This window comes from Notechis scutatus, chromosome 1 (assembly GCF_049901735.1).
Source record: "Notechis scutatus isolate UNSWTSFEM ecotype Mainland chromosome 1, rNotScu1.2, whole genome shotgun sequence".
Taxonomy (NCBI): Eukaryota; Metazoa; Chordata; class Lepidosauria; order Squamata; family Elapidae; genus Notechis; species Notechis scutatus.
Window position 1 is genome coordinate 275,470,486 of NC_142009.1, and position 27,948 is coordinate 275,498,433.

Here is a 27,948-nt window from a genome sequence, read left to right on the forward strand (position 1 = left end):
ATCAGAATAGATGGAGATGTTTGTTTATATCTGTAATGAAACTTCAATTTAATTACAAATCTCTTCTTTTTCATCTGGCCATGAGAAGACCTCACTTCTGAAATCCCAATACCACTTCATTTTAGACTTATATAGGAGGAAAAGCTTTCATCCTATGGAAAACCTGGAAGGAAGCATGGGGTGGTAACAGGGAATGCTGACAAGGATGTCAGATTTATTTATTTATTTATTTATTTTATTTGGTTTGTCAATTGCTTACAAGATAATAGGTATAAGTAAAAACATAGTTATGAATACATGAATACATATAAGAAAAATAAAAATAATTAAAAGAAACAATAAAACAGGGACGGTAGGCATGTTGGTGCGCTTATGCACGCCCCCTACAGACCTCATAGGAAAGGGGTTAGGTCAACAGTAGACAGTCTAAGGTTAAAGTTTTTGGGGTTTGGGGAAGAAACCACAGAGTCAGGTAGAGTATTTCAGACATTTATTTATTTATTTTATTTATTTATTTCTTTGATTTGCCAATTGTTTACAAGATAATAAGTATAAGTGTATACATAGTTGTGAATACATGAAATGGGTACATATAAGAAAAATAAAAGAGGAATAAGAGAAACAATAGGACAGGGACGGTAGGCATGTTGGTGCGCTTATGCACGCCCCCTACAGACCTCTTAGGAAAGGGGTGAGGTCAATAGTAGACAGTCTAAGGTTAAAGTTTTTGGGGTTTGGGGAAGAAACTACAGAGTCGGGTAGAGTATTCCAGACATTGACCACTCTATTGCTGAAGTTGTATTTCCTGCAATCAAGTTTGGTGCGGTTAACTTTGAGTTTGTATCTCTTGTGTGCTCTTGTGTTGTTATGGTTGAAGCTGAAGTATTCATTGACAGGTAGGACATTGCAATGTATGATTTTATATACCATGCTTAAATCAGACCGAAGATGGCGTAATTCAAGGTTTTCTAGTTCTAGAATTTCAAGTCTGGTGGCATAAGGTATTCTACAACGAGTAGAGGAGTGGAGAACTCTTCTTGTGAAATATTTCTGGACTTTCTCAATTGTGCTAATATCAGATACGTAATGTGGGTTCCAGACTGATGAACTGTATTCGAGTATTGGTCTAGCAAATGTTTTGTATGCTCTGCTTAGTAGTGTGATATTACCAGAGAAAAAGCTACGTAGGATTAGGTTAACAACTCTTAATGCCTTTTTGGCTATGTAGTTGCAGTGGGCTCTAGCACTTAGATCATTAGAGGTGAGTATTCCAAGGTCCTTTACAGAGCTTGGGTCATCAACAAGATCTTGACTATTCAGCTTGTATTTTATTTTCTGATTTTTTTTTGCCAATATGTAAGACAGAGCATTTATCTGTTGAGATTTGAAGTTGCCATTTGTTTGACCATTCTGATACATAGTCAAGGTATTTTTGAAGGGTAGCAGATTTATCTGTGGTGTTGAATAGCTTTACATCATCAGCAAAGAGAACGCAGTTGCTCTTAATATGATCACAGAGGTCATTTATGTAGAGTATGAAGAGAGTTGGTCCTAGAACACTGCCTTGGGGGACACCACTGTTGACAGGTACAGAATTTGACAGGATGCTCCCAATTTTGACCATTTATTGTCTGTTTGACAGGAATGCTTCTAACCAGTTATGCAGGTGTCCAGAGATACTGTAAGTTTTTAGTTTTAGGAGCAGATTGGGCAGCCATTTGTTTGAAATGATATAGGGTTTCCTTTTGAGCAGAGGGTTGGATTAGAAGACCTCCAAGGTCCCTTTCAACTCTGTTATTCTGTCTGTTTCTCTCTGTTCCTCCCACACCTGCAGATGTGATCTTTTGTTCTGCTTCAGTGCCAATGCTGCCTTAAGGGAACAACTCTATACCGCGGAGAGATGGAACAAACACATGTGTAAACATTTTGTTCAAATCTCATTAGAGCCAATCCTCTTGAAAACAAGAGAAGGGAAATATTCTGAACACAAGGCTGTTCACTTTTAAGCAAGACTGTTGAGAACTTGTCCTTGGGCAAGGAGAGGATTGAGGAGGAGGAGGAGCACTCATAGCACAGTATAAAAGCCCTGACTTCCTGATCAGTTACAGAAGATCTGTGAAGCTGGGCAGCCACGTCTGAGCCCCTTCACCCGCTTGCTTATCTTTGCTTATATTAAAGAGAAACCTCTTTGAACTCTCTGAATCCAGTCCCTCCTGAAAGACTAGACTTGAAACCAGAAGGATGAAACCAGCAGGTTCTTCCATTCAATTAAACCTGCAGTTATAGGCTCAAGGAGAATGCCTATGGTATCTGGTCACTTTAGACCTTAGAAGCATAACTTTCTAGGTCCCTGAAGAAGCCCTTAGGTTTCATAGCCTGGAAGAGTTAGCCAGCATCACTTGATGTGCTATATCCAGAGTCAGACAAAGGAATGGTAGAGCTAAGCCCATCCTGAATCAAGAAATGTGCCAAGCTAGCTTGGCTAAAAAGCACCGTGTCTATTTTTTGCATCCAGGTAGGATTTTCAGCTCTTTCTAATTTCCTCCCCCCCATCTTCCTCTGTTGTCCTTTGTTTCCCAATCTATTTATCAATTAATTATTCTAGTACCACTACTCATTTCTTTATGGAAGATATTCCCTTTCCAAGGTAAATAAAATAATTGCACAAAGGATGCACTGGATTCCCTACAAACTGCAGCGTACCCATTGTTCCATTACTATTCAAAGATTTATTTAAATGCTATTTTATCAAGGGATGGTTTTTTCCACAATTACACATTTCCCTTTTACGTCTCTTTCTCAATGTCATGCTTTCATTGTATTATCTCCCTTGACACTCGAAGCTGTAAAAGAGGAAGTAAAGAAGATGATTGCTCATTATTCTCCAACCTATTCCCTGAGGCATGCAAGGTCACATTCTTTGAGATCCAGATTTACCATAGGATCCATAGCTTTTAAATACTCTTCCATGAAAATATTTCATTTGCATATTGGACTCTTGCTGTGTTACACCCTCAAGGCTCATCCAGTGCCCAGCTGTCACCTTGATTTTGTTGTCCTGTATTTGCATACAAGATGAGCCAAGACTTATTATAAATATATTGCCCAAAATGTACCTCAATGGAGCAAGCCATTAGTGACCCTCTCTCAATGGCGTGCTTCATGATTTTGTATGTATCTTTAGGCGCATCCTTTATCTCATAAAATTCTGTCACTCCTCCTGTGAAATCCTCCATGGCCTCTGTGGTGTTGCCTCCTTTTAATGCTTCATAGGACCCATGAAGCCTGAAAAGGAACATGGAGAAAGTTAAATGACTCTCATTGTTAGTCTCCAACCATTTGTATGTAAATCAGCTTTATCTCCAGACGGCAAAAGCTTATGCTACAAGAAGAGCTACCTTCCTTCATATAGATGTTTTCATTTATTAGCCTTAACCATAAATAGATTTATCCAGAGGTGGTATTCAGCAGGTTCTGACCAGTTCTGGAGAACCTGTAGCAGAAATTTTGAGTAGTTCGGAGAACCGGCAAATGCCACCTCTGACTGGAGATTTTACAATATCCTTCTCCTGCCACACCCACCAAGCCATGCCCACAGAACCGGTAGTTAAAAAAAAATGAATCCCATCACTGGATTTATCTGGATTTGATTAATGTATTCTATGAAGTCAGTCACTGCAGATTATAAGCCATAGTTTATTACTTATTGTCAGACACATTTTGCAAAGATATAGTTCTCTGGGAAAGATGGAAGGAAAGAAGAGGATAACTAGCAGCAAGGTGGATGAACTTATAGTAGTAATGAGTACATCATTGGAAGGACCAGGTGAAGGACAGATCATTTAGGAGAAAATTTGTCTATATGGTCACTAGGAATCAACTTTATGATAATGATGATTATGTGCCATCCACTTGATGCCACATAATCATCATTATCAATATCTGACTACAACCATTGTGTAGAAATCATGACTCAACCTAATTAATCTGATGGAAACAATATGCAATTTGGCCAAGAAGCAGAGCACCCATTTTCTTTTACTGTGCAAAACTACAGAGTGTAAGAAAAATGCAGTATTTGCACAAACAATGGGACTGATGAATCCCACGAAAAAATAGATTTAACTTTATTGTCACCAGGTACCGTGTTATTTGTGAAAACTGCTAGTGTTTTATATCTACATGTTTTAATCTCAACATGAACAATAAATGGTATGTTATAGAAAAGGATTGAATGGACAAAACTTCTTTACTTTGCATAAGCTTTTTCCAGTAATGCACTCCAGAATTCATTCTGCTGGGAGGATTTAGTGAAGACCAGACGCTTTCCATATGTTGGTAAACGATCATCAATAATAACTTCCATCCAACTTCCATAACGCCAGAACTGGAAGATTTGAAGAAAACAAATTAGAATTCACCACAACAAGAGCATAAGAAATAGATGTCACATATGATCAAAAGCTGGTTTATACATTATAAAAGGGACTAGATCAGTGATGGCTAACCTTTTTGTCATCGTGTGCTGAAAGTGCGCATGTGCACACGTGTGCCTACACCCCTAATGCAATGCATGCATGACCCCCCCGACCCCTGTGCATGCATGCATGACAACCCCGTACCATGCGCCTCTGTGCATGCGTGTGTGCCCCCACCCCCTGCACATGTGTATGTGTCTTTCATGCACACATCTCCCACCGCGCATGCGCAGCAGATACCCAACAATCAGCTGGCTGGCAGGGGGTGCACGCACATGCGCAGTGGATCAGTTCCGGGTGACAGCTCGCGTACTGGCAGAAATGGCTCTGCATGCCACTTCCAGCACACGTGCCATAGGTTCGCCATCGCAGGACTAGATTATATTGTTTAATGATTAATTCATAATAGAAAAATACACTTGTCACTAGAAGGCGCTGCATGACTGGTTTTGTCTTATTTGGAACTCATCAGACATACATTACACTATATGGTTCAATCTCTCTATCAGAAATTGAACTCTTGAACCTTTGCATTTTAGATGACAATTTACATTGCTTTGACTTTAGCAATTATCCAGATCTGTGTGTTTAGTGGTTTCAAGGAGGCATATACCCTATATACAATCTATTGGAATGGTGTGTGTGTGTATGTACATATACATATACATATACACACACAAACACACATACAGAAAATTATCCATTTTCCTTTAAATTACACAGAAGTTACTAGTTCTGCATATGGTGCACAGTGAAAACATGCATATACTGCATTATTCTGACATTAGCAAAATAGTGATTAATATAGGCTTTTCATTTCTGGGTGTACTTCTGAGTTATTGTCTAATAATTAGTAGATTATAGTGGAAATGCAGAAAGGAACATCATCTTTGGTCTATTTTACAATATATACCTGAAAGTGAAAAATCCCAGCATAATCTTTTGTGAAGGTCTGACCTTCCGGAATGACCCGAAACAACAATTTTTCATTCAGGGTCAGACAAGCAATGGCAGCCAGAAACCAACAATCCCCTGAAAGAAAATAAACAGAGTTGGACAAATTCAATGTCAACATGAAAAAGAATGCAAGCAACTGAATAATTAGACTTCACACCAGTAATCATATTTTTGTTTTTCAGACAAATGTTTATGACATATATTAATTAGAAAGTGGTAACTGATTAATTAATTGGATAAACAAAATATCTTAAAACCTAAACAGCTGCAGAGAAAGGATTTCATACCTAGTTCCCCTTGACAAATGTCAGACCTATTAGCTCCACCAAGAATAAAGCGTGGATTCTCACAGATCTCCTAGATAAAAGAAATACACTGATGAATACACACACACACACACACACTTTGATCATTAAGGATTGCAAAAAAAAAATCTGCCACTCTTGCAAACTTTTTGATGCTTTGTTATCAAAATAGTGCTTCTGATAGAATTCAATTCATACATATTGAAAGAACAACCTTGAAGTTATCTAAGTGATAACTCCAAAATGTAGCATTGACTTGTATAATCAGTTCACAGCAGGACTGAAAATGCATGCAAATTTTCTTGATCGGAGGCTTTAGTTTCTGTATAAGGACATCAGACTTTTTACTAGAGCATTGTTTCTCAACCTTAGCAACTTTAAGACATGTGGACTTCAAACTCCAGAATTCCTCAGCCAGCATATCCCAGCCAAATAATCACACATTGGATTGAGAAACAGTGCTGTAGAACACTCTGGTTACGATAAATTTGTCCATGCATCACGTTAGCGGAATGAGTCTTCTGGGTAGATATTTCCACATAACTCAATCTATGCCAATGTTTCTCAACCTTGGCAATTTTAAGATGTGTGGATTTTAACTTCTAGAATTCCCCAGCCAGCCATTCTGGGAGTTGAAGTCCACACAGGTTAAAGTTGTCACGGTTGAGAAACACCAGCCTATGCCATGGATATCTACTGGATTTTGCTTCATCCTGCCACCACGTTGCCAGCTGCACTCCTTCCTTGCATCTGACTGATGACACAGGACATGTACAAAAGGGGTGGACCTTGCTGTACCACAACATATTGCTAAATCTGAGAGAGCAAGCAAATACGCTATCTCAAATTCTTGTTTTCCAGATAGTCTTTTAAAATTATCTATGTTTTCTCACAGAGCCATACTATACAGGGCTACTTATGGTCCCCCCAAAACCTTGGATGCCACAAAATAATTGGCTACTAAAAGGTAATTTTTTAAAATGATGGAAGTGAGAAATTATGAAATGTGTGTTAAATAATCCTATATATGAAACTCAGCTGTTAATTTTTTTTTATTAACCTCAACTTCTTGTCCATGCCCAGGTTATTGACTGTAATTTCCCAACACACACAATCCCGAGATCTGTAAAAGATTTCATTTGGAGATATTGTATACTTCTGCTTTTCCATTTGAAATAATATTACCTAGATGACTTGCAAATATTAAGCATATACTAATCTTTAGATCAGACAAGAGGCCTACTCACTGATGGTCTTTTCCACTCAAATTTGACTGGGAGTCTTTGACTGAAGAAAAGGGAGCTGTCATTAGCTGGAAAATCTGGATCCTCATAAAGAATCTTCTTCTCAAGGCACTTCTTATGTAGCTCATGAAAGGTTTTCTCCTTGACTTCAGTGATGGGCTGGTTGCGACTGAGAATGGCAGAATAGATCCCTCCTGTTCCAGCACCTGTTTCTGTAGTTGTGGTAGCATGCTGACTGGGAATTGGTTCAGACCCAATCTTTTGAACAACAGTGCTACTGACAGTGGAAGGCATCTAGATCAAATTGAAGCAAAACTATCAATTAAATTATAACAATTGAAAAAGAAACTAGGACCTGGAAGGAAGTAGAAAAAAGAAGAAGAAAAAATGGCGTTGCACAATCTCTTCTGCAGTCTGAGTTTTTTCTCTTCCTTTTTTTTTTTTTTTTTTGCAAAATTTCAAACAATTTTAGGAAGATTGATGCCACTGCGTTGTATAGATGTTATCTTGAGCTTCTCACAATAGTTACTCTGTCCTTTCATGTTAAAATCCTCATTTTCGCAGGAGGCAAATTTGTAGAGTAACTTCCATCTCCCGATTCATGTGTGTGAGGGTGGCTGTGGCATGGTTTGTAAAGGTTGCAGTTCTGACAACTAAAAATAAACTCTTAGGAAGCATATTGGCAGGGAGGACAGGATGAGGAAAGTTTCCTTCTCAGGGGTGGTACTTTGAGTAAGATTGAGAGTGCAAATGCAAGTGCAAGTGCAAGTGCAAGGGAAACTTACAACTTTTTAACCAGCATTTAAAAGTAACTCCATATACAAAAATTACAGGGTGATGTAACATTATTTTGATACAATTCATTTTACAGTGATGCATCCAACAAAGAGATGTGCTAAAAGCAAGACAAATCTTTCCAAATAAGGAATATTCCTTCCTGATAATTTTTAATAAAGAAATGTTTAACAGAATAAAAACTATGCAAATTTTGAAAGAAAAAAAAGAAAGGGAGGAAAAAAAGGTAATAAGTAAGTGAAAAGTGTAAAGAAAAAAATAAAAATGTGCAGGAGAGGAGAGAAGAAAGGAAAGGTTATAAAGAAACAGTTTTCAAATTTTTAACAGCAGTTACAAGTGCATTTATATTTTATGTTCTCCCTATATACTCTCTCTATATAACATAATTTAATTATTTCCATAGTCTACCATTTCTAAACATCAAACCCATAAATTCATTTTTTTCCAGCAAAAAGTCCATAAGACATGTGATCATAATCTGCTCCCACATCATCTAGAACTTTATGTCCAAAATATTATAAAGCATTTTTGGTTCAGAAAATTAACTTCCAAGAAACTATGTGACTCCATAAAACAACTGAGTAGGATCTGGAAGAGAAAAAGGACATTCTGGGGAATATATGTAATAAAAACAGGCCCAGGAAAGAAAGAGAGCAGGATATCAATTTGCAGATGTTTTCATATTCTTGTGGGAATTTGGAGGTTATAGAAGGTTTGTGAAGAGGTGCATTCTACTTGGAGACTTCTGGGAGAAGGAAGTTTCCTGTCTAGAAAGTGTGTTGTGTGTTCAGCCTCTGTATCTGGCTTGGTATGATCAGTTTGCATATGCAGTTTGTAATTTGAGAGAGAAAAGGAGATGCGTGAACAGTCTGTGTTATGCTGATAATGTGTAGCTGCCTGTTCTTTTTATTTTGATGCTTTGGGTATGGTGCTACTTTAGATTTTGGTTTTTAGGGGGAGGCTGCCTAGAAAGCGATGGGTGTGAGTGTGTACCTTGATTTTTGTATCTCCTAACTTTTTAAAGAACTGTAAGCATAAGAAGCCCAGACCATATCGCCTTTCTATATTTCTTCCTGTTTTTTAAAAAAATTATTATTATCACACACAATCAATTAAAAAGGAAAGAAGAGATGGCAGCACAATGGTTTTTTGCTTAGTAACATTAAGAGTCTTCCTTCTGCAAGTATATTGGTAGTTAATAGTTGAACTGCTGAAAACAAAACAACAAATACAGAACCCTCCCAAGTACCGTTTAAGAATGATTATTTATCCCTCAAAAATTCATACACCGTACACTATGCTATACGGTTAAGGTTGCAATACCAGGCAGCTTGATTTGTGCTTAGGGGAATGTCACCTTCATTGTTTTTTAGCCTCTGTTAACTGTCATTCATTATTGAAACATATTTTCTTTTTAAATTTGGGCTTGCTTCCATACTGGCAAATTTTATTTCTTCTCATATTATCAGCATTTTGTTTGGTTAGCTCTATTCCTTCAGGATTTCAGAATCTACTTAGCAGAGGGAGGTGGATCTGTCATTCTGTCCTATAATAGGCAATGTGCAGTACTGCAAAGCCCTTGTATCTGTTCCCAACCCTGGTCTATTGGTAGGTCTACATGTGAGATGGATCAATGTTTTCCCATCGTTTTAAGATGCATTGTATGGCTTAGACAGCATGCAGAAGTACAATATGGCAAGGATGTAGCCCTGAATCAAGCTGCCACTTATGGGTGTACAAAAGGAGAAAAAAAAAGGCGGAGTGATGCAAATTTCAGAATTCCAAAAGGCAAATATGTATACATTAATAGAGGATCTTTTGTCAATTAGAGTTTGTAGAAAGTTAGAAGTTGCTATTTCACGTTAGCTGATTAAATAGAGGCTTCTATTTTGATACCCCCCCCCCCCCTTTAAAAAAACAACTGCCCTATCCGGTCCCATGAGCACTCTCAGAGAAATGAGCAAGAGACATGAAATGTATCATGATAGCCTGACTTACAGAATTGTATGAGATATGGGGATACAAGTGCATAAGGAAAGGATTTGCCCTATCTGTCATATTGGGACTTGCTGTGGATGCTACTGGCGGTCCAATAAGATGGACTTCCTTAGTTATGGGCTCCTTCCCCTCTTATCACTCAGGCAGCATCTCTTCTCCCCTTCCCTCAAGGTCATCCATGCATTCCATTACAGGTATCACTCCAAGGGCTCCAATCATGATTTCTTTTTCCATAAATGTTCGTATTTGGTCTTCAAATCCTATAATTTCATCACTTCTTTGAGATGTTTTTCCTCAGTCCTAGCATCACCTGATATGGCAAAACCATGAACCAGACCTCCATCTTTCCAATAACTGGCATGTTATGTGTCTGCTTGGATCTTAAGAGTCCCATAAAATCATAACCTGCTCATTTCCCAAAACTGTCTCAACTTGATGGTGCCAGTAGTTTTTATTACATTAAAATCCAAACCTCTGGCAAAGTTTCCAATGAATAATTCTGGCAACTGGGTCATGACATTACTTGTAGTCAGTTGGTGAAATGCTGCTGCAATCACTAATCAAGTGGCCAATTGTTTCATGCTTTTCATTGCAAAGGGGACATTTGCTTTTCTTCGTACATGTTTGTTTCACCTTCATGAAATTAGCTTGCAAAGTGTGTTCTTGAGCCTCTTAACCAATACTATGTGGTTTTTTAAAAAATCAGCTTTTCCTTCTCTGTATGGATTATGCACATGGGTTGTTCTGGGATTCCCACTTTTCTAAGCATATTGCACAGCTGGACATGGTAGACACAACTGAGGGCTTTTCTATAACCAGTGAAGTATTTTTCTTACTCTTCTTAATTATCCAGTGTGCATCAGCAATAATGTCTCATATTCCTCAGCCTTTTCTAAAGCCAGGTTGAATCTCTGGCATCTTTCTCTCCATGTAGCACTGTATGTTGCTTTGAATGATGCTAATCATTATTTTAAAATTAAGAATATTATACAACAGTTTGCATACACTTCAACTTCCCTTTCTTTTTTATTGGTATGTGGAATGACCTCTTTCAATCTGTTGGCTAGCAGGGATGTTTGCTTTTTCTGGGCAACTGAGATGACTCGCATCTTAGATAACCTTGCTGGGAGTATATTCTCTTGATGTACCCTTCCAGCATTCTTAACTCATTCCTCCTGGTAATATTTTTAACTATAAATTTCCCAGAATTACTTTGCAGAGTGAGATGGGTGGCCCCAAGACATTGAGATAGCACAGCAGGATTTGAGGGTATTCAGTGTCTGTAATATCACTGTCTGATTGCAAATGCTTTCCCAATCAACATATTTACTTCCACATTCTGCTTTCTCTTGGTATCTATTAATTTAGTTATTACAAGACCTGTGTATGTGGTTCTCTTGCAGCAGGAAATACTAGAAGCAACTTAATCTCATTGGTATGGGAAGATACAAGTGATTCAGATTACCGCACAGTTAGAACAGCACCTGTGATATATTTTTGCAACTTGTGGAAGACTTTGAATACTTTCCTTTCCTGATTTATTCTAGTAAAAAATTCAAGTTATTCTGGCAGACGCACAAATGAATGGCTGGCAGTCATTCTGCACTCTCATCTCCCAACCTTGCATTAATTGAACACTCTGTGGCAGAGTGATCCTAACAGCTATGAAATCCCTGTTAGCATTTTTTTTTTGTTAAATACTCTGTCATGCCATCATGAATCTGATATGATACCAGTTGGAAAAGAACTGGCTTTTAGACCACAACTAAATCCATAGTCACATCTAGTGGTAAGTAAGCCTTACTGAAATTATGAATAAGGACTTAAATTCTATAATTTATAATACTCTCCCCCCTTACTCTTTAACAGGGATCACATTACACATTTTCTAAATTTAAAGTTTATTTCTATTGGCTATAGATTTATTCCAATTTGTCCAAAATGTACCTTGAAACAATATTTACCTCAAGATTTAAGTTATACAATTGCTATTTAGATGAGATCTTTATCATATGGGAGAGCAATTGTCATGCCCTTGCTGGAGTCTGATTCTGAGAGGGAGATTGAGCAGCTGACAGGGAGTGGGAATGTGGCTCCAGTGGTTGTGGAAGACATGGGGGAAGGGCACAGTCTGTCTGGGCATTCAGAGGAAGTCCCATGGCCATCCCTTCTTCATCCTAGGGCACGCAGGGAGGAGTGGAGAAGGGAGCAACATGGCTTACAAGAGAGAAGGCCCTGATCCCTTTCATTAGTTGCAGCTGGGAGAACAGGATATAAGTAATATAGTGTTTGCACACGGCTCCTTGCTAGAAGCAAAGTGTGCATTATCTTGGTTGAGGTTTATCTGAGTTTTGGCGTCTTCCCAACTGTGGGTGCTGCGTTATCCTGCAATTTATCATCCTGGCCTGTCGTGTTAATTACATCAGTGTGGTTTGTGTTGGTGTTTTAAATTTCTAATTATCTTTACTTTGGGTTCTGACTGCATTTCTGCCCTTCGTAGACTGTTTTTTGAAGAGTTTGTTATCCAGCTGAGGATAATTGGACATTGGGGCCAAGTTGGAGGCATTAAAGGGAATTTATTCTACTTTTGTAACTTCGTTATTTTTGTGTCACGCCCCGGCTGATCACAGCAATGAGTATCTACTTATCCAGTCTTTCAACCACAATTGTTTTGGTGAGATGGGCGACTGTATATATTTGATTAATAAATATAAATAATAAAATGAAAATAAAAACTCACCTCTTGGGTTTTGAAAAGAAAACACTCAACCATTAGGGTACCATTTTTAAACAAAAAGAACTTTGAGCAAAAGATGTCCTGGAAAGGCTGGGAAAGTAACTTTACAATGAGTTAAATGAAGAAAAGAGAGGTTTTGCTAAATTTACACAGAGAAAGTGGGGGGAGGAGAGAGAGAGAGTGTGCTATACTGTATATTACAGCCTATATAGAGCAGTACAGATATCCTAGTTTAGTAAATGGTTGCTAAATCACATGGTCACTAAGTGAGCCATGTGACTGAGAAAGAGGGATGCTAGGAAAATTTCTGGTTGCTGCCTCATTAGATAAAGTTGTCTGGTACAGTGTCCTGTTTTGACCCATTTTCCCCACCTACCCACCTACCCATTGGCATGTAGGGTGCAGAGATCGCTTAAACAAGCTATCTGTTCCTGAGCTACTTCCCACCCCTGAAAAAGAGTTAATGACAAGTTAACAATACTCTGTGACCTTAATTACTTGATTAGAAACCCCCCCCCCAGCTCCCAGCAGTTGCCTGAAACTGACTAGATCTTAATCAGTTTCACATCGAAGGCTGTGCACTAAATGCACTAATTGGTCTGAAAATGAATTGTTTACAGGTAGTTCTCAATTTATGACAGCAATTGGAATCAGAACTTTTTGTCCTTTGTTACATGAATCATCACATGACTGTGCCCAAGTTTATGATCTTTTTTTTTGCTGCAGTGGTTAAGTGAATCTGGCTTCTCTCACTGACTTTGCTTGTCAGAAGCCAGCTGAGAATGTTGTAAATGGTGATTAGGTTTCCTTTCATAAATACATGCCAGTTGCCAAGCACACAAATTGGGATCACACAACCATCAGGATATTGCAACAGCAGTAACTGCAAGGACTGGTCGTAGGTCTTTTATTTTTTCCTCCAGTGTCATTGCAATTTTGAATGGCCACTAAATGAAAAATCATAATTCAAAGACTATCTGAATTACCTTTATTATAATTACCGTTGTATTTGTGAAAGGTTGCTATCCAAGGCTGTTGCTAAGTGAGAACTTTCTGTATTAATATTCTCTTAGCACATGCAAAGGTTCATGATAACAAAATGCAAATGTACAAAAATCCTGCAGCTCCAAGCATAACTTTTATGGTAAATATACAGTACTTTTGTGGTAAATATACTGTTTGCAAAGTGTACTTAGCAATTTAGCAGGATAGGTAGGTAGGTAGGTAGGTAGGTAGATAGATAGGTAGATAGATTGATAGATAGATGGATAGGTCTATACTGGTAGATAGGTAGGTAGGTAGACAGAAAGACAGGCAGGCAGGTAGGTAGGCAGGAAGGCAGGCAGACAGACAGACCTTTTGGATGGATGTATGGATAGACAGACAGACAGACAGACAGACAGACAGACTGCGACAGCAGCAGCACTTTGGGAAAGTAGAGCAAAGCCAGAGAGGGAATTGAAGTCCACACAAGGTTGAGAAACACGGGCTGAATATATCAACCCAGACATTCTGGTTAGAGTTTAGCATGCTATTTGATTCTGGCTTAGTCAGTAAACCATGGCTAAGATCTTCCTGTTCCTTAATGCAGCTGCCCCTCTGCCCCTTCTCTAGCCCCATGCCCCAGTTCTTTCTTTGGCATCCAATTTTGCAATGCTCTGCCCGGGAAGAGGAAGCCGTGTGAAAGCAGCGCAGACTGGCAGAGGTGGAGGGAACGATCACTTGGAAAGCAAGCAAGCAAGCAAGCAAGCGCAGGGCTCGGTTGGAAGAACTGGGCTGCGGAGGGAGGCTAGGTTCTAGGTCCAGGCCGGCCACGTAGAGCTGAACCAAACCAAGCCATGTGTCTTGGAGAGCCACAGCTGAACCCACCCGCATCCTGCATGCAAGCCTGGCTGGCTGGAGAGGCGGAAGCCAGGTGGGCGCTGCGCGCTCCCTTGTTCTCCTCTGGGGAAGGGGGCCCAAATGCCGAACCACCCACCCCTTCCACTGTACGCCTTGGGAGGGTTTTGCTTTTGGGCCTTCTGGTGCGCCTCTGTCGCTTCCACTGTGGAGGGCAGCCTGCAAGCTAAGGCGCCCCCTTTCCACCACCTCCCACCTCTTCCCCCCCAGGCTTGGCAAGGCTCGCCGCGTGCGGGTTTCGCATTCGAGGTGCCGGCTACGGAGCGATGAAACAGTCAATGGGCTGCGTGACCGGCAGTCAGTGAGCCTGCTGGGCCGGCACCTCGAATGCCCCCCTGCTGTCTCTTAGCGCCCCCCTAAGGCATCCCACTGCCCCCCAGGGGGCGGTACCACCCACTTTGGGAACCACTGCACTAAACAGTCTGACTGAAAAAAAGAAAAGGGAATTAAAATTCCCTCAGTAAAGGATTATTTAGTGTAGTGGAATATGGAAATAAAATTGTGGAACTGGAGTTTGTACGTATAGCCTAAATACTGTTGGCAACCATGTTGTACCCCCTTGGAAGAATTGCATACAAAAGTGTTTCTCTGAATACAGTTGTTTTGGCCTAAATATGCCATACATTTTCTAGTAGCATTATCAGGAGCTTGGGCAGAAATTCATATTTTGCCAAGTGTTCATAGAAGGGATCATAAGCTCCTAACCCCTCCACTGTCATTGTAAATACATGCTAATCTTCCCGGAAGAAAGGGACAGATAGACAGATGGTAAGCTCTTCAGCCCAATGTTTGCTGGGCTTTGAGAGAGAAAAAAGCAGCAGCTCCAGAGATATGTGTCAAAAATGGCAGGATGGCATACAAAACAACACAGCAATTTCATCCAACCACTCTGTTCACAGAGTTGATTTATAATAGCATAGAACAAGCATACATCCAAATGTATTGGATTATGAAAACATTGTCAGGTATAAAGATTTATTATATGATACTGGAGAGCTTAAAAATAGGAACCAAATACAAATTCAAGGAAAGGAGATAGCATGGTGGCCCTTTGCACAAATACAAACCCATTATAAAAAAGATAGAGAACAATTTGGCTTTAATATGACCCCACAAGAATTAGATAAAATATGGCTAGGAGAGGAAAAGAAAACAATTAGTAAAACATATAAATATCTTTTGGACTACAAATTAAAAGAAGAAACAGCCACAGAATCTATGATAATTTGGGCTAAAAACGTGGGTCATAGTATTGAATTAGATAAGTGGGAGCACATCTGGCAAACAAATTACAAATTAACCATGTCAGTCTTGTATAAAGAAAACTTATATAAAATGGTTCATCGCTGGCACCTACCTCCTGCGAGACTGGCTAAGATGTTCCCCAACCTACCACCCAACTGTTGGAAATGTAACTATGCTCAAGGAACATATTTTCACATGTGGTGGACTTGCCCATGTGCTCAGAAGTTTTGGAGAAATATTAGAAATTGGATTTTAAATATAACAAAACAAAATTTAAAACTTGAACCTGAAACCTTTCTGCTAAGTATGGTAGATTTAAACATGGAGAAAAATACCAATATTTAATTTTGCACATCATAACTGCGGCCAGAATAACCTACGCACAAAACTGGAAACTGTCTTCCATTCCTTCAGAGGATATGGTAATTAAAAAAATACATGAATGTGCCAAGATGGATAGCCTAACCAAATTGTTAAAAAATAAACAAGATAGTGACTATTATGAAATACGGAACATTTGGTATGAGTGGTTAAAGAAAAGGTAATATTTGATATTTGGATAAGTTATGGAAATGACAGAAGACATGCATTTAATCATAAACTATATAGAGAAATTAAAACATTAAAAGAACGAAGGAGTTATTGTAACAAGGCAGATCACGTCAATGATAAAAAAAAAATTAACCATTGCTCAATATATGCTGTAAAATGTGTGTGTATATATATATATATATATATGTGTGTGTGTGTGTGTGTGTGTGTGTGTGTGTGTGTGTGTGTATATATATATATATATATGTATATATGTATATATGTGTGTGTTGATTTGTTTGTTTTAAATGTATGTCAAATAAATGTTTTTTCTAGAATAAAATTAAAAAAAAAAAAAGAACAAGGGTGTCAAACTTGATTTCATTGAGGGCCACATCAGGGTTGTGTTTGACCTTGGGGGACTGGGGTGGGTGTGGCGAGGGTGGTCATGGATAGCTCAAGAATACTTGTTTTGGGGGAGCCTGTTGTGGCCCGAGCGCTCTGCCAGCGAAAACTAGCTCCCAACCTCTGTTTTTGGCAGGGACGGCCTCCTGCAACCTTCTGCCAGCGAAAACAGAGCTCAGGAGAGCCACACATAGCCGTTCTCTGGCAGAGGCACCGCGGGACAATCTTCACTGTTTCCAGGATGGCCCCACAGGCCAGATCTAAGCACCTCACGGACCACATCCGGACTCTGGGCCTTGAGTTTGGCACCCCTGGCATAGAAGGTAACTGCCACTGAACTCAATAAAGATGCACTGTTAGCATTCGTTTTCAGCAGACATTACTATACTTGGAACTGCAAATGTTTTAAAAGCTCAACAGATGCCAAGATCATATGCAGATGCCAAGATCGCCTGCTGTGACATGCCCACAAAAATGCAAACAACGTTTTTAAATCTTGCCTTTTCTTTATCACGGAATGTAATACATGAGGCTCCTATGCAATCTCCCGTCCAAAACTGAAAGTGGTGGCATCATCTGCTCTCAAACCAGTTCCCAAAATAGTTCAATGGAATGAAGTGGGAGAGTTCTTTAAGATTCCATGTAAAGCAGCCTAGCAAAGATCAAATTATATTTAGCAGCTCAAAGTGCAGCGCTAGTAATTTCTTTGGACAAACAGGGTTTGCCAGACGTAACCCTCTATAGAAAAACAGGCCTCATCTGCTGATTGACTTAAATTCTATGGAAGCATCCAGAAGCTGAGCATACTTCTGATGTGGAAGAAGCTAGTTATTTCTTCTCTCTATTTGGGATTTGGTTGCTGTGAATGGAATCCAGAAGCTGTGTTTCTAGGCAGAAAAATCTTGCACCCTGGGAAGATCCACACACACACCACAGTCTTATAAAGCTTTAAATAGAATAAATGTGGAACAGTGAACTTACCATGTAGAGTGACAAGGCATTTTTATCCCTCTTGTGACCCAGAGTTTTGGGGCTACCTGAGAAGGAGGGTTAAAACAGCCCCACCCTTTTCTTAACTGGAGATCTTATTATATTAAAAAAACAGAACTGAAAGCAAGTATGTGTGTGTCAGAGGTGGTATTCAGCAGGTTCTAACAAGTTCTGGAGAACCAGTAGCGGAAATTTTGAGTAGTTCAGAGAACGGGCAAATACCACCTCTGACTGCAGATTTTACAGTATCCTTTCCCCTGCCACCCCCACCAAGCCACGCCCACAGAACCGATAGTAAAAAAAAATTGAATCCCACCACTGCTTTATTCTTATTTCTCAAAATAAAATCATACAAAACATAATGTTTCAAACTATATTTTATTATGCAGAATATATTTATCAAAAATGTTTACACCACCCATACATGATTCTAATAGTTATATCTTAGTTCTGCTTCAATAAGCAGGTATGCTCTGAAAGAAGAGGCATTTATTGTGAAGACACGAGACTATGAACGTTTTGAACGCTTAAAATACGGCCCCTTTAATACTGAAATGGCAATTATACCTCTTAGCTCTGCAAACAGAAAAAGTTACTTTTGGTAATTTTTTTCCATATGAAATATTAATTGCTCAGCAAAATAAAGCATGAATTAGTTTCCTTATTGTAATACTGTTTTGCCATTCCTTTTCAGTTTATCATATCATTGGTCGGGTTTCTTTTTGTACATAATGGGAGGATGATTCTCACAATTTTTATGGGGATTCTATAGTCCAACAAATCTGAAGTGCACCAGCTAAAAGGAGGCTAGAGTTCATTAATTCAGTTCATTAATTCAAAATGTCTTTACCCACATAAAAATACATTTATGCTTTATGACGCAGAATCTCTCTGCGTTTGATGTATACCTATTATAACTATTCTCATTCATATTTCTTCTTTCTAAGAACGTTTTGGCAGAATTAATGTGTCAAATTGCTAAAAAGAATCCACCAAGAAACTGAACATTGCACCAATTAAAACATAGGCAGATAATTTACTTTAAAAGTGTTATAAAAGCAAGAGCACCATTGCATGGGTATACTAAAAATATAAACATTTAATACAGAACTGCAAAATCTAGAGAAGACCAATTTTCTCCTGGAACATTTTTTTTTGCAAATAATATCAAAAAGTTTTCATCCATGAAGAACATTTTGAATATGAATCAATTAAATTATACAATCGGTAGATAGTATGTCAAATTTGAGATTTGGTCTATTTCCAAAAAATCCATTAAAAAAAACCATGCTAAATTGTTCAAAATATTATTTTTCAGTTTTTCATCTGCCTCTCTGAATAGCAATAGCACTTAAGACTTACCCTATATACTGCTTCACAGTGCTTTATAGCCCTCTCTAAGCGGTTTACAGAATCAGCATATCTGACGTTGTGCTTTCATTTGATACGAAGTTCCCAGTTATTGCCAATGTTTAAGGAAAGTTTTTGAAGGGTCAGCACAGACTTTTTGGTATCATATGTGAAAGCCTCTGTCTTGTCTTCTTTTCCATCTGAATTGCAATTAAAAAACACACATAAACATTTATTTAAAGTAAGCCATGCATATTAATGTTGTCGTATTTCTGCTCAAAACAAAGTTGTAATCAAGGTTTCTGTTCTGAAGCAAATGATTCCAGAGTGAGCACTTGTTAGGACTATCTTCTGTTCTCCACTTTAAGTAAATGTTCTTGTGGTCTTTTGAGATATGTTAGTGAGATATGGGCAAGTTCAGGACTTACTAATATCCAAACATTCCTTCCAACCTGCTCTGCATAACAACTCAAACGTCTACTTCTAATGGATGAAGAAAAGCAGTTGAACTGCTTCGACAACAAAAGTAGCAGCACAAGCAGTATTGGCACTTCTTGTGATATTAATCTGTCATTGCTGCTATATAAACTGCATTAGCTCCAGTTGACTTCTGGAAGCAATTCAAGATGTTAGTTACAGTAGTACCTATCAATTAAACATTATCTTGTCTTTAGGAAACAATCCAGTTGAATGGAACGTATTAAAGAAAAATTTTGTTATAGTAAACCAAATCCACATTATTCTGTGTAGATCATTTAATTCAGGAATTGTCATCTAATGAGACCCAGGAAATAGCTACTTTCTGGAATATCAAACCACACAAGATTTAGTTAATCTCAACTCTGCTCACCTTTAGAAAGCCTTGAAGGGCTAGCATCAGTGAGCCCACAGAGTTGGCGAATTGTGTCTTTGGCAACTACTTTGTATTTTAGGGGAGTGTGAAATTTATTTTTGTATTGTTTCTGCATTATATTTTTTAAAATCTTTGTCAGTCACTCAGAGTCATATTTAAGAGAAAGGTGACCACATAAAACAATTAAAATAAAACAGACCCAGTTTCTTCCAACGAGAGAAATGCAATGCTGCAAATGATCTAGAGCAGTGGTGGCTAACTTTTTTGGGCTCCTGTGCCAAAAATTGTGAGCGTGCCAGCACGCCCATACTCGCGTGCCAGCACGCCCATACTTGCGTGCCAGCACACCCATAATTGCATGCCAGCACCCAGAATGCAATGCACATGCCCCCTCCCCATGCCCCCTGCGCATGCAATCCACACCCCCTTACCTGCACTGTGCCTCACAGCTGATTTTTTGGCTGGTCCCAGAGGCTTGGAAAAAGCCTCTGCAAGGCTTCTCAGTCTGAATTATAGGCCCATTTCATCACTTCCGATATTACAGGAAGTGATGAAACAGGCCTATAACTCGGCCTGAGAAGCCTTGCAGAGGCTTTTTCCAAGCCTCTGGGAGGCCAAAAAAGGCCTCAAACCAACCGAAAAAAAAATCAGCTGTGAGGCGCGGGCATGCGCAGTTAGGTAAGTTTGCCTGCGGCTCGTGTGTCAGCACAAATGGCTCTGCATGCCACTTATGGCACGTGTGCCATAGATTCTCCATCACGATTGTAGAGAGTCTAGAGTGGAAATAAATGAATAAGCTAGAAATTGGATTATTTCTGTCTCTTACCAAACATGGTTGTTGTCACAACAGAGGGCTTCTTTTTTATTCCCAAAATCAGTATCCGTTGAACTATGCATTTTGTCTGGAATAGCCCTTCTTCACTAGGACATCTGAGAAAACAAAGACAGTGTATTAATTATTAAATGCTGACTTCTTATGACAATGTTCCATAGGGAATATAGTACCTTCCCTTCTAAATGATGGCAGGAAAAAAACTGAGAACGTTTGTTAACTTGTCAAAATTTTGTAGACATGGTGCTACTTTGGAGCTGCCAAGAGAATCTCCAACATGGTGTACAGACCCATATTGTATACTCTTGGGTGGGAGAAGAAACAGGTACAAGTATCTCACTGAAAGAGAACCTGGCTGGAAGACAAGATGAAGGGGATTTTCTGGTTCTTCAACAAGCTGGATTCATACACCATAGTTGGAAAGGTTTGTATGATTTGCAGTGAGTGTGAGGTATATACGAGCAAATTACAGGTAGTCCTCCACTTACAACAGTTTGTTTAGTGACCAAAATTACAATGGCACTGAAAAAAAAAGACTTATGACAATTTTTCACACTTACAACTGTTGCAGCATTCCCATGGTCACATGATAACAATTCAGACGCTTGGCAAGTGACTCATACTAATGATGATTGCATTGTCCCCAGGGTCATGTGATCACATTTTGTGACCTTCTGACTAGCAAAGTCAACGGGGAAGCCAGATTCACTTAACAACCATGTGACTAACTTAACAACTGCACCGATTCATTTAACAACTGTGGCAAGAAAGTTCATAAAATGGGGGTTATATTCACCTAACAAATGTCACACTTAGGAACAGAAATTTTGCGCTGAATTGTGGTTGTACGTCAAGGACTAAACCAATCATAGTAAAACAAACCGTGATTCAAAATAGGTGAAAGAAAGTAACCCCAACCATTCATTTTTGGGACAAGGAACTGAAAGTTGCAGTTTGTTGGTCTTTAAAGTTGAAGTATAAAATTGATGAGCAATGCAAATGTAAGAGCCTATGATAATCAATACTTTCTGAATCTTCCTTCCATATTATATACTTTACCTGGAGGAGAGGACATTCTCATGGAAGCTGAATTTTCTGAGCAGGAACTGTTTCTCATGGAGATAATGAAATGAGTGGCCATCATCCAGGTATAATTTACCTGTTGCACATCCCTATACACCAGGCAAATCACAGAACTATTTTATAATCAAATTCACGATCATTCGGTGATCACAAGGTGCACAAAAACACATACAAAAACATAGACACTTTATTGGGAACGTTTATGATACTCCACAGCAAAATCCACTTTGCTTTACTTTCTTATAGTCTTAGTTATTGCTAATTAAAGAAATGAAAACCAAAATCATATTGACATTAAAATGGAGAATGAGAGATCAATACTGAAAAATGACACTTATTCATTTTAAATAACTTTATATACATTTAAAATTAACTGTATATAAATAGTGTGTACAAAAGTTTTAGAGGACCTTATCATCTAGGGCAGCACGCAGTTCATATGGAACATCTACCATCCATTCTGTGGATTTTCCTACAGAAATCTTTAGAGGTATAATAGTCCCACCACGCTGAAACACAGGAATCTGCAAAAAGAAAATAAATGGTGGCTGGATTCACACATTGCACTAAGACAATTATAGCTTATTAGATTAACCATCATTAGATGAGGACTCTAAACCATAAATCAAATCACAATGTTTCAGTTCATAAAATATACAAAGCCAAAGCCATACAAACTGTGGTTTAAAATATTGTATGAACCCAGCCAGTAAATAAGTACAATAAAATACTTTTTGGACAAAGGAAGTAGATAGTGAAATACTTTTTTGTAGTTAGGTCCTGCTTAGCATATACTATTTGATTCAGAACATTGGTAGTGACACATTTTAGATTTAAATCTTTATAAATTCTACATTTAAACCAATAAAGTTCACTAAATTAGAATTATCGAACCCCCTTAACAGAACTCCAGTTTTAATTAAATTAAAATGAATATAAAGCTTTTTAAAAAATTGTTAAAACAAACACATACATTATTCAATGTGACTGGGATCTTCAATATGCCATGACCTTCCAGACGTCTAAATTTTCGGAAGTCATACCAGATCTGTCAAATAATAAAAAGGAAAACAATTGAGCAGGAATTAGATTTCAGATACAGAAATCCCATATGAACCCTTATAGAAAATCAAATCAATAAATAATGCATAAATCTCAAATAACTTAGAAGTAGCAAACAACACATAAAATAGCATTAAGTTGAGAGTAGTAAGTTTTCACTAGGACAACTATAATCACTGAATCCACCATTTTACATTTTTCTCAAAAACTAGATGCACATTTATTCAGCTCAAAACTCCCACTCAACAATTTAAGCAATTGGCCATAAACGGAAATCCAGAAAGCAAAATTGGTAGTCTTTCCAACCCTTCTCTGAGGTAGCAGCAGATTATCCTGATTTAGAATTAGCTAATAGAGTAGAGGACTCTTTACAAAAAGAGTTGCTTTTTGAAGAAGAAGAAGAGAAAATTGGCCCTAATTTTGAAATCCAAGCCTTATGAATAACCAGAGCTCTTTTCTGTTGGGAAAATGAGGCTGCTAGTTTTATTGGCAAAGTATGATAAAAATCTGGCTGCACAGAAAGCAGTTTTCATATTAGTATATTTTCCATCTGTTTCAAACAGAGGAGGAAAGCGTATTATTGTTGCTGTCTAGTTGAGTTCCCAGAGATTTTGGAAGTTGAAATCCAACATTGTCTGGAGCGCAAAAAAATTGCCTATCCTGAAAAGTAACCATGAAAAAGAATCTGAACTTTTCCGTTGCTGTCTCTTTTAGTAGGTGAGAGGTGTTTCCTGGATTGAGCAGGTTCAAGCTCTAAAGGGCTTCAAAGAATCAAAGCCTTATGTTGAACTAGGCCCAGAAACAAAGCGGCATTGTCAAAAGCTTTTCGAATTCAATACTGATGATGGGTGTAAGGCATTATAATGATTGCCATAGTTGATACCTTATTCAAGTATCAAGGAAAGCATTGTTTGGGGAATCACGATTCTTTATATCTCCAAGATTATTCTAGAAAAAATATAGCTCCATGAACAATTTAGTTAATACGTTATCTAGAAATTTATTTTTATTTATCAAACTTACGCACCACCCATCTCATTATCTAAGTGACTTGGTAAATTTACGGATTAGAAGCATATAAAAATAGTTAGTAAGACAGAATTAAAAACAGAGTTAAAAATAAACTTTAAAAAGGGGAGGGAGTTCTCTCAAGCCACCAACCACCCCCAGGACTGGATACCATTCTTGGATCCCTACGCTCATTGGCAGAAAGGTCTTAATGCTCTTCCAGAAGGCCAGAAGAGTAGGAGCCACCTCACCTCTGGGGGCAAGATGTTCCATAGGATGGGGACAATGACAGAGAAGCCTCTCTTCCTAAGCCCTGTCAGTCAAAATAATTTAACTGTTTGGGTCCATGCCATACCCTCCCTGCCTGATCTAGAAATAGATAATATGTTACTGAAGGAAAATTAGTTCACGACTCTACTTTTCATTCTTATTGACTTTTTTAAAAAAATATGGCTAAGTACTGCATAAGCTTCTTGATAGAAAAACAAATGTTTGCCTGAGGTTATTAAAGTAATAGCGCAAGCTGCTATTTGTATGCTGATAATTTAATTATCATAACAGAAATGCCTAGCTAGCCAAGTTTGGTCCAGATGTCAATGAAAAAATTGTGTGTGTGTGTGTGTGTGTGTTTGGGAGGGAGGAATTAATTCCATTTCTCTTACCTCTTGTGGGCCTGGCAGAAAGACATTGACTGTATTGATTTTTGGAGCACTGACCGGATGTACCAATAACGCACTTCCTAAATTAAAAACATAAAAATGTATCCGTTTTACTTTTCTTCTCCTATAATGAGCAGAATTTGAAATAGTTATTTATAAATATGATCTATGTTTCCAAGGAAGACCTTTAGGTTCAGGTTCTGTGTCCATCACTGAACATCTTGTGTTACTTGATTAACTCTGCCACCCAAGGAGACTGGTTATAAGTACCACAGGAAAAAACAACCTTACATCTATAATGCCTCAGCCAACTCTGAGGAGCATTAATCAATATAATGATATGCATCTCCTCCAATTTTTATAAAATTGGCTATATAAATTGGAATAATAGAATTAGGAAAAAAATAAATGGGATACATAAAGTTGCAATTTCATAATAAATACTAAGACATTATGGATAATTTAAATTTACCAAGCATGTACTCATCTTCAATGCCAAAAGTTTCTAATTCCTTTGGAAATTCCACCCAGAGAGGTCTACGAAAAACAAAGGCATTGTATTATTCATACAAATGCTAGGGAACATAAATTTACTTTCCTATGCTGCATCTATTTATAGTTTCTTAAGTTCATGCTTTGGATGTGGGCATTAAAGTTGCTATTTTTACTATTTAAAATATCTTAGTGTGTATGTGTGTGTGTGTGTGTTTATATTTATATCTATAGTTTCATTCTCATTGGAAACTGAACACATAGAACAAATGCTGTGTTTTCAGTTTAAAAGATGCACTGACTAACAATGACAACAGCTGAACAACAACCCTTTAAATGGATTGGGTTGGGAGAATTTGATAGCTCAGTCATCCAGTGAGCTTCTTTAGTTGAGGTGGACTAGAAGCAGCTTCTCCTTGCTCCTGGGCCATACCTTAACCAGCACTATACCACATGAGTTATAATAATTATAAAGTTATAATGCAAATGTGGTATAAGGGGAAAGTTATCAAATGGATAAGAAAGAATCATAAATTATATTTTATCAACTTTATTTATATTTTAAACAAATTTAATTTAGCTTTGGTCCTATCCTTTCCCCTGACTTTTTCTGGTTCAACCATTTTTTTAAGAATTTGGTCCCTCGTATGCCAGTCAAAGACCAAGAAAAGCCACCAGTCCCCACAAAGCTAATGTACAATAGTCCCAAGAGCACTAAATGGAAAGTTGATTTTAAAATCAATCAAGCAAACGTAAATTCATTTACACTATAAATTCACTCGCCAAAACCAACACCAACCATAAGAACCTCCGTTGTCGCCCTGACCTAACCATACAGCAACGTGCCCGCTCCCGTGTACTCCGCACTGAACTCAAAAAACGTCTAGACAATGGAGAGAAGGACCTGTACATTGACTACCATGCTGACTGTATCAAAAGTAAGCCACACAACCCGCAACTCAGCTTTAACCCTCAACCACAACCCTACCTCAACCGATCCACCATCACCCAAGACTAGGCATGCACGCCCCTAACTACCTCAATTCCAACTACTGCTGGCCTTAAATGCAAACTACTCAATGCAAGAAGCCTCGTGAATAAAATACCTGAATTTTTCCTCCTACTAAATATGGCTAAATTCGACATTATATTTGTCTGTGAAACATGGCTCAATGCATCTCTCCCTGACTCCATTACCACAGTAAGAGACTATCATGTTTACCGATCAGATCGTGAAATTCGTAGAGGAGGTGGTGTTGCTATCTTCTATAAAAAGTCCTTACATCTAAAAAATATCCAAGTTACCCAGGAGCTTGCTCTTCCTGAGACCATCATCTGTGAACTATCCTTAAATATCACAATTCGATTCTTACTATGTTACAGAGCACCTGATTATGACATCGAACATGTAAACAAGCTAAATACATTACTAACATGGGCTGCATCCTGCCCATACCCTTTTATCTTTCTTGGTGATTTCAATCTACCTCATATTGACTGGACCCTAAATGATTGTACAACTGAAATCATACACACAACCTTCTACAATGCTATTACAAATCTGGGACTGGAACAACTAGTAACCAACAACACTAGACTAAACAACTGCCTCGATCTCATCTTCTGCAATAGTTTGAATTTAATTTACGGAATACAAACTAAAGAACCCTTTTCCAGCAGTGACCACAATATGATTGACTTTTGTCTCAACATACGCCCACACAAAAATCACCACAATGATGTAATCCCCAATTGTAACTTCAAAAAGGCAACTATGATCTTATAGACAACGATCTCTCATCCCTTGATTGGCAATCTCTATTCACTGGATGCAATACTGTTGAAGACCATTACAACATATTTTTACTTGAAGTCAAAAGAGTCATCAAACTATATGTACCAACAACAACTCCCAAAACAAAACAAAAAAGCAGATTACCCATAACAATAAGGAAACTTCAATCCAAAAAGAGATCACTCTGGCGGAAAAACAAATCTGGTCACGTTGCCAATTTCAAAAGCCGATACAAAAATTTATGCCACCAGATAAAGACTGAATGCACCAATTATCACATTAAACAAGAGGAAAACCTTCTAAGCACCAATTCCACCCGTGCTTTTTACAATTTTGTAAACAACAAACTAAAAGACTCAAGGTCCATCCCACCCTTGATAGGACTTGATGGTAAAGACTGCAACGACGACACCATTAAAGCCAACACCTTTAACACATTCTTCGGCTCAGTATTTGTAAACAGCAATGGATCATGCCCAGTATTTCCTAGCCGTACCACAGATAACAACAATGATCTAATACATATCGATTTTACAGAAGACAATGTTGAAAAAGCACTACGCAATCTAAAACCATCTCTATCTATTGGACCGGATGGAATATGTGCCTACTTCTTAAAAAAGCTATCCACTGCCATAGCCAAACCTCTAAGCATAATCTTTGAAAAATCTTTCAGGACCAGCTCCTTGCCTAACCTATGGTCACAAGCCACAGTCATCCCCATCTTCAAAAAGGGAGACCCAAGCCTAGTTGAAAATTACAGACCAATCTCCTTATGCTGCGTCACCTGTAAAGTCATGGAATCAATTATTAACCAATCCATCATCCTCCACTTAGAGACAAACAACCTACTCTCCAATAAACAATTTGGTTTCAGAAAAAAACTATCCTGTAATCTGCAACTCTTACACTGCAAAAACATATGGACGACACAACTCGACCAGGGCAAAGCAATAGACGCAATCTACATAGACTTCTGTAAAGCCTTTGATTCAGTGGTACACGACAAACTACTCCTAAAAATAAAATCCTATGGTATCTCTGGACAACTGCATAACTGGATAGAAGCATTCCTGGCAAACAGACAACAAATGGTCAAAATTGGGAGCGTCCTATCAAATTCTGTACCTGTCAATAGTGGTGTCCCCCAAGGCAGTGTTCTAGGACCAACTCTCTTCATACTCTACATAAATGACCTCTGTGATCATATTAAGAGCAATTGCGTTCTTT

The 27,948-nt window shown here is 38.3% G+C and overlaps 2 protein-coding genes across 2 annotated transcripts in view; both read right to left on the minus strand.

The window, feature by feature from the left end:
• The window catches only part of CAPN3 (calpain 3), a 37,005-nt gene extending 29,381 nt beyond the window's left edge, over window positions 1–7,624 (minus strand). Inside the window, exons 1-5 of the mRNA XM_087951665.1 lie at window positions 6,988–7,624; window positions 5,723–5,792; window positions 5,392–5,510; window positions 4,254–4,387; window positions 3,117–3,285 (exon numbers count right to left, since the gene is read on the minus strand). Coding sequence (XP_087807791.1) covers window positions 3,117–3,285; window positions 4,254–4,387; window positions 5,392–5,510; window positions 5,723–5,792; window positions 6,988–7,278 — 783 coding nt within the window. The 5' untranslated portion in view covers window positions 7,279–7,624. The remainder of the gene's footprint in view (window positions 1–3,116; window positions 3,286–4,253; window positions 4,388–5,391; window positions 5,511–5,722; window positions 5,793–6,987) is intronic.
• A 10,322-nt stretch (window positions 7,625–17,946) lies between these two features.
• Window positions 17,947–27,948, minus strand: part of GANC (glucosidase alpha, neutral C) — a 31,428-nt gene continuing 21,426 nt past the window's right edge. The window contains exons 18-24 of the mRNA XM_087951666.1: window positions 24,904–24,968; window positions 24,435–24,511; window positions 22,676–22,750; window positions 22,113–22,226; window positions 21,679–21,791; window positions 20,614–20,717; window positions 17,947–19,134 (exon numbers count right to left, since the gene is read on the minus strand). Coding sequence (XP_087807792.1) covers window positions 19,022–19,134; window positions 20,614–20,717; window positions 21,679–21,791; window positions 22,113–22,226; window positions 22,676–22,750; window positions 24,435–24,511; window positions 24,904–24,968 — 661 coding nt within the window. The 3' untranslated portion in view covers window positions 17,947–19,021. The remainder of the gene's footprint in view (window positions 19,135–20,613; window positions 20,718–21,678; window positions 21,792–22,112; window positions 22,227–22,675; window positions 22,751–24,434; window positions 24,512–24,903; window positions 24,969–27,948) is intronic.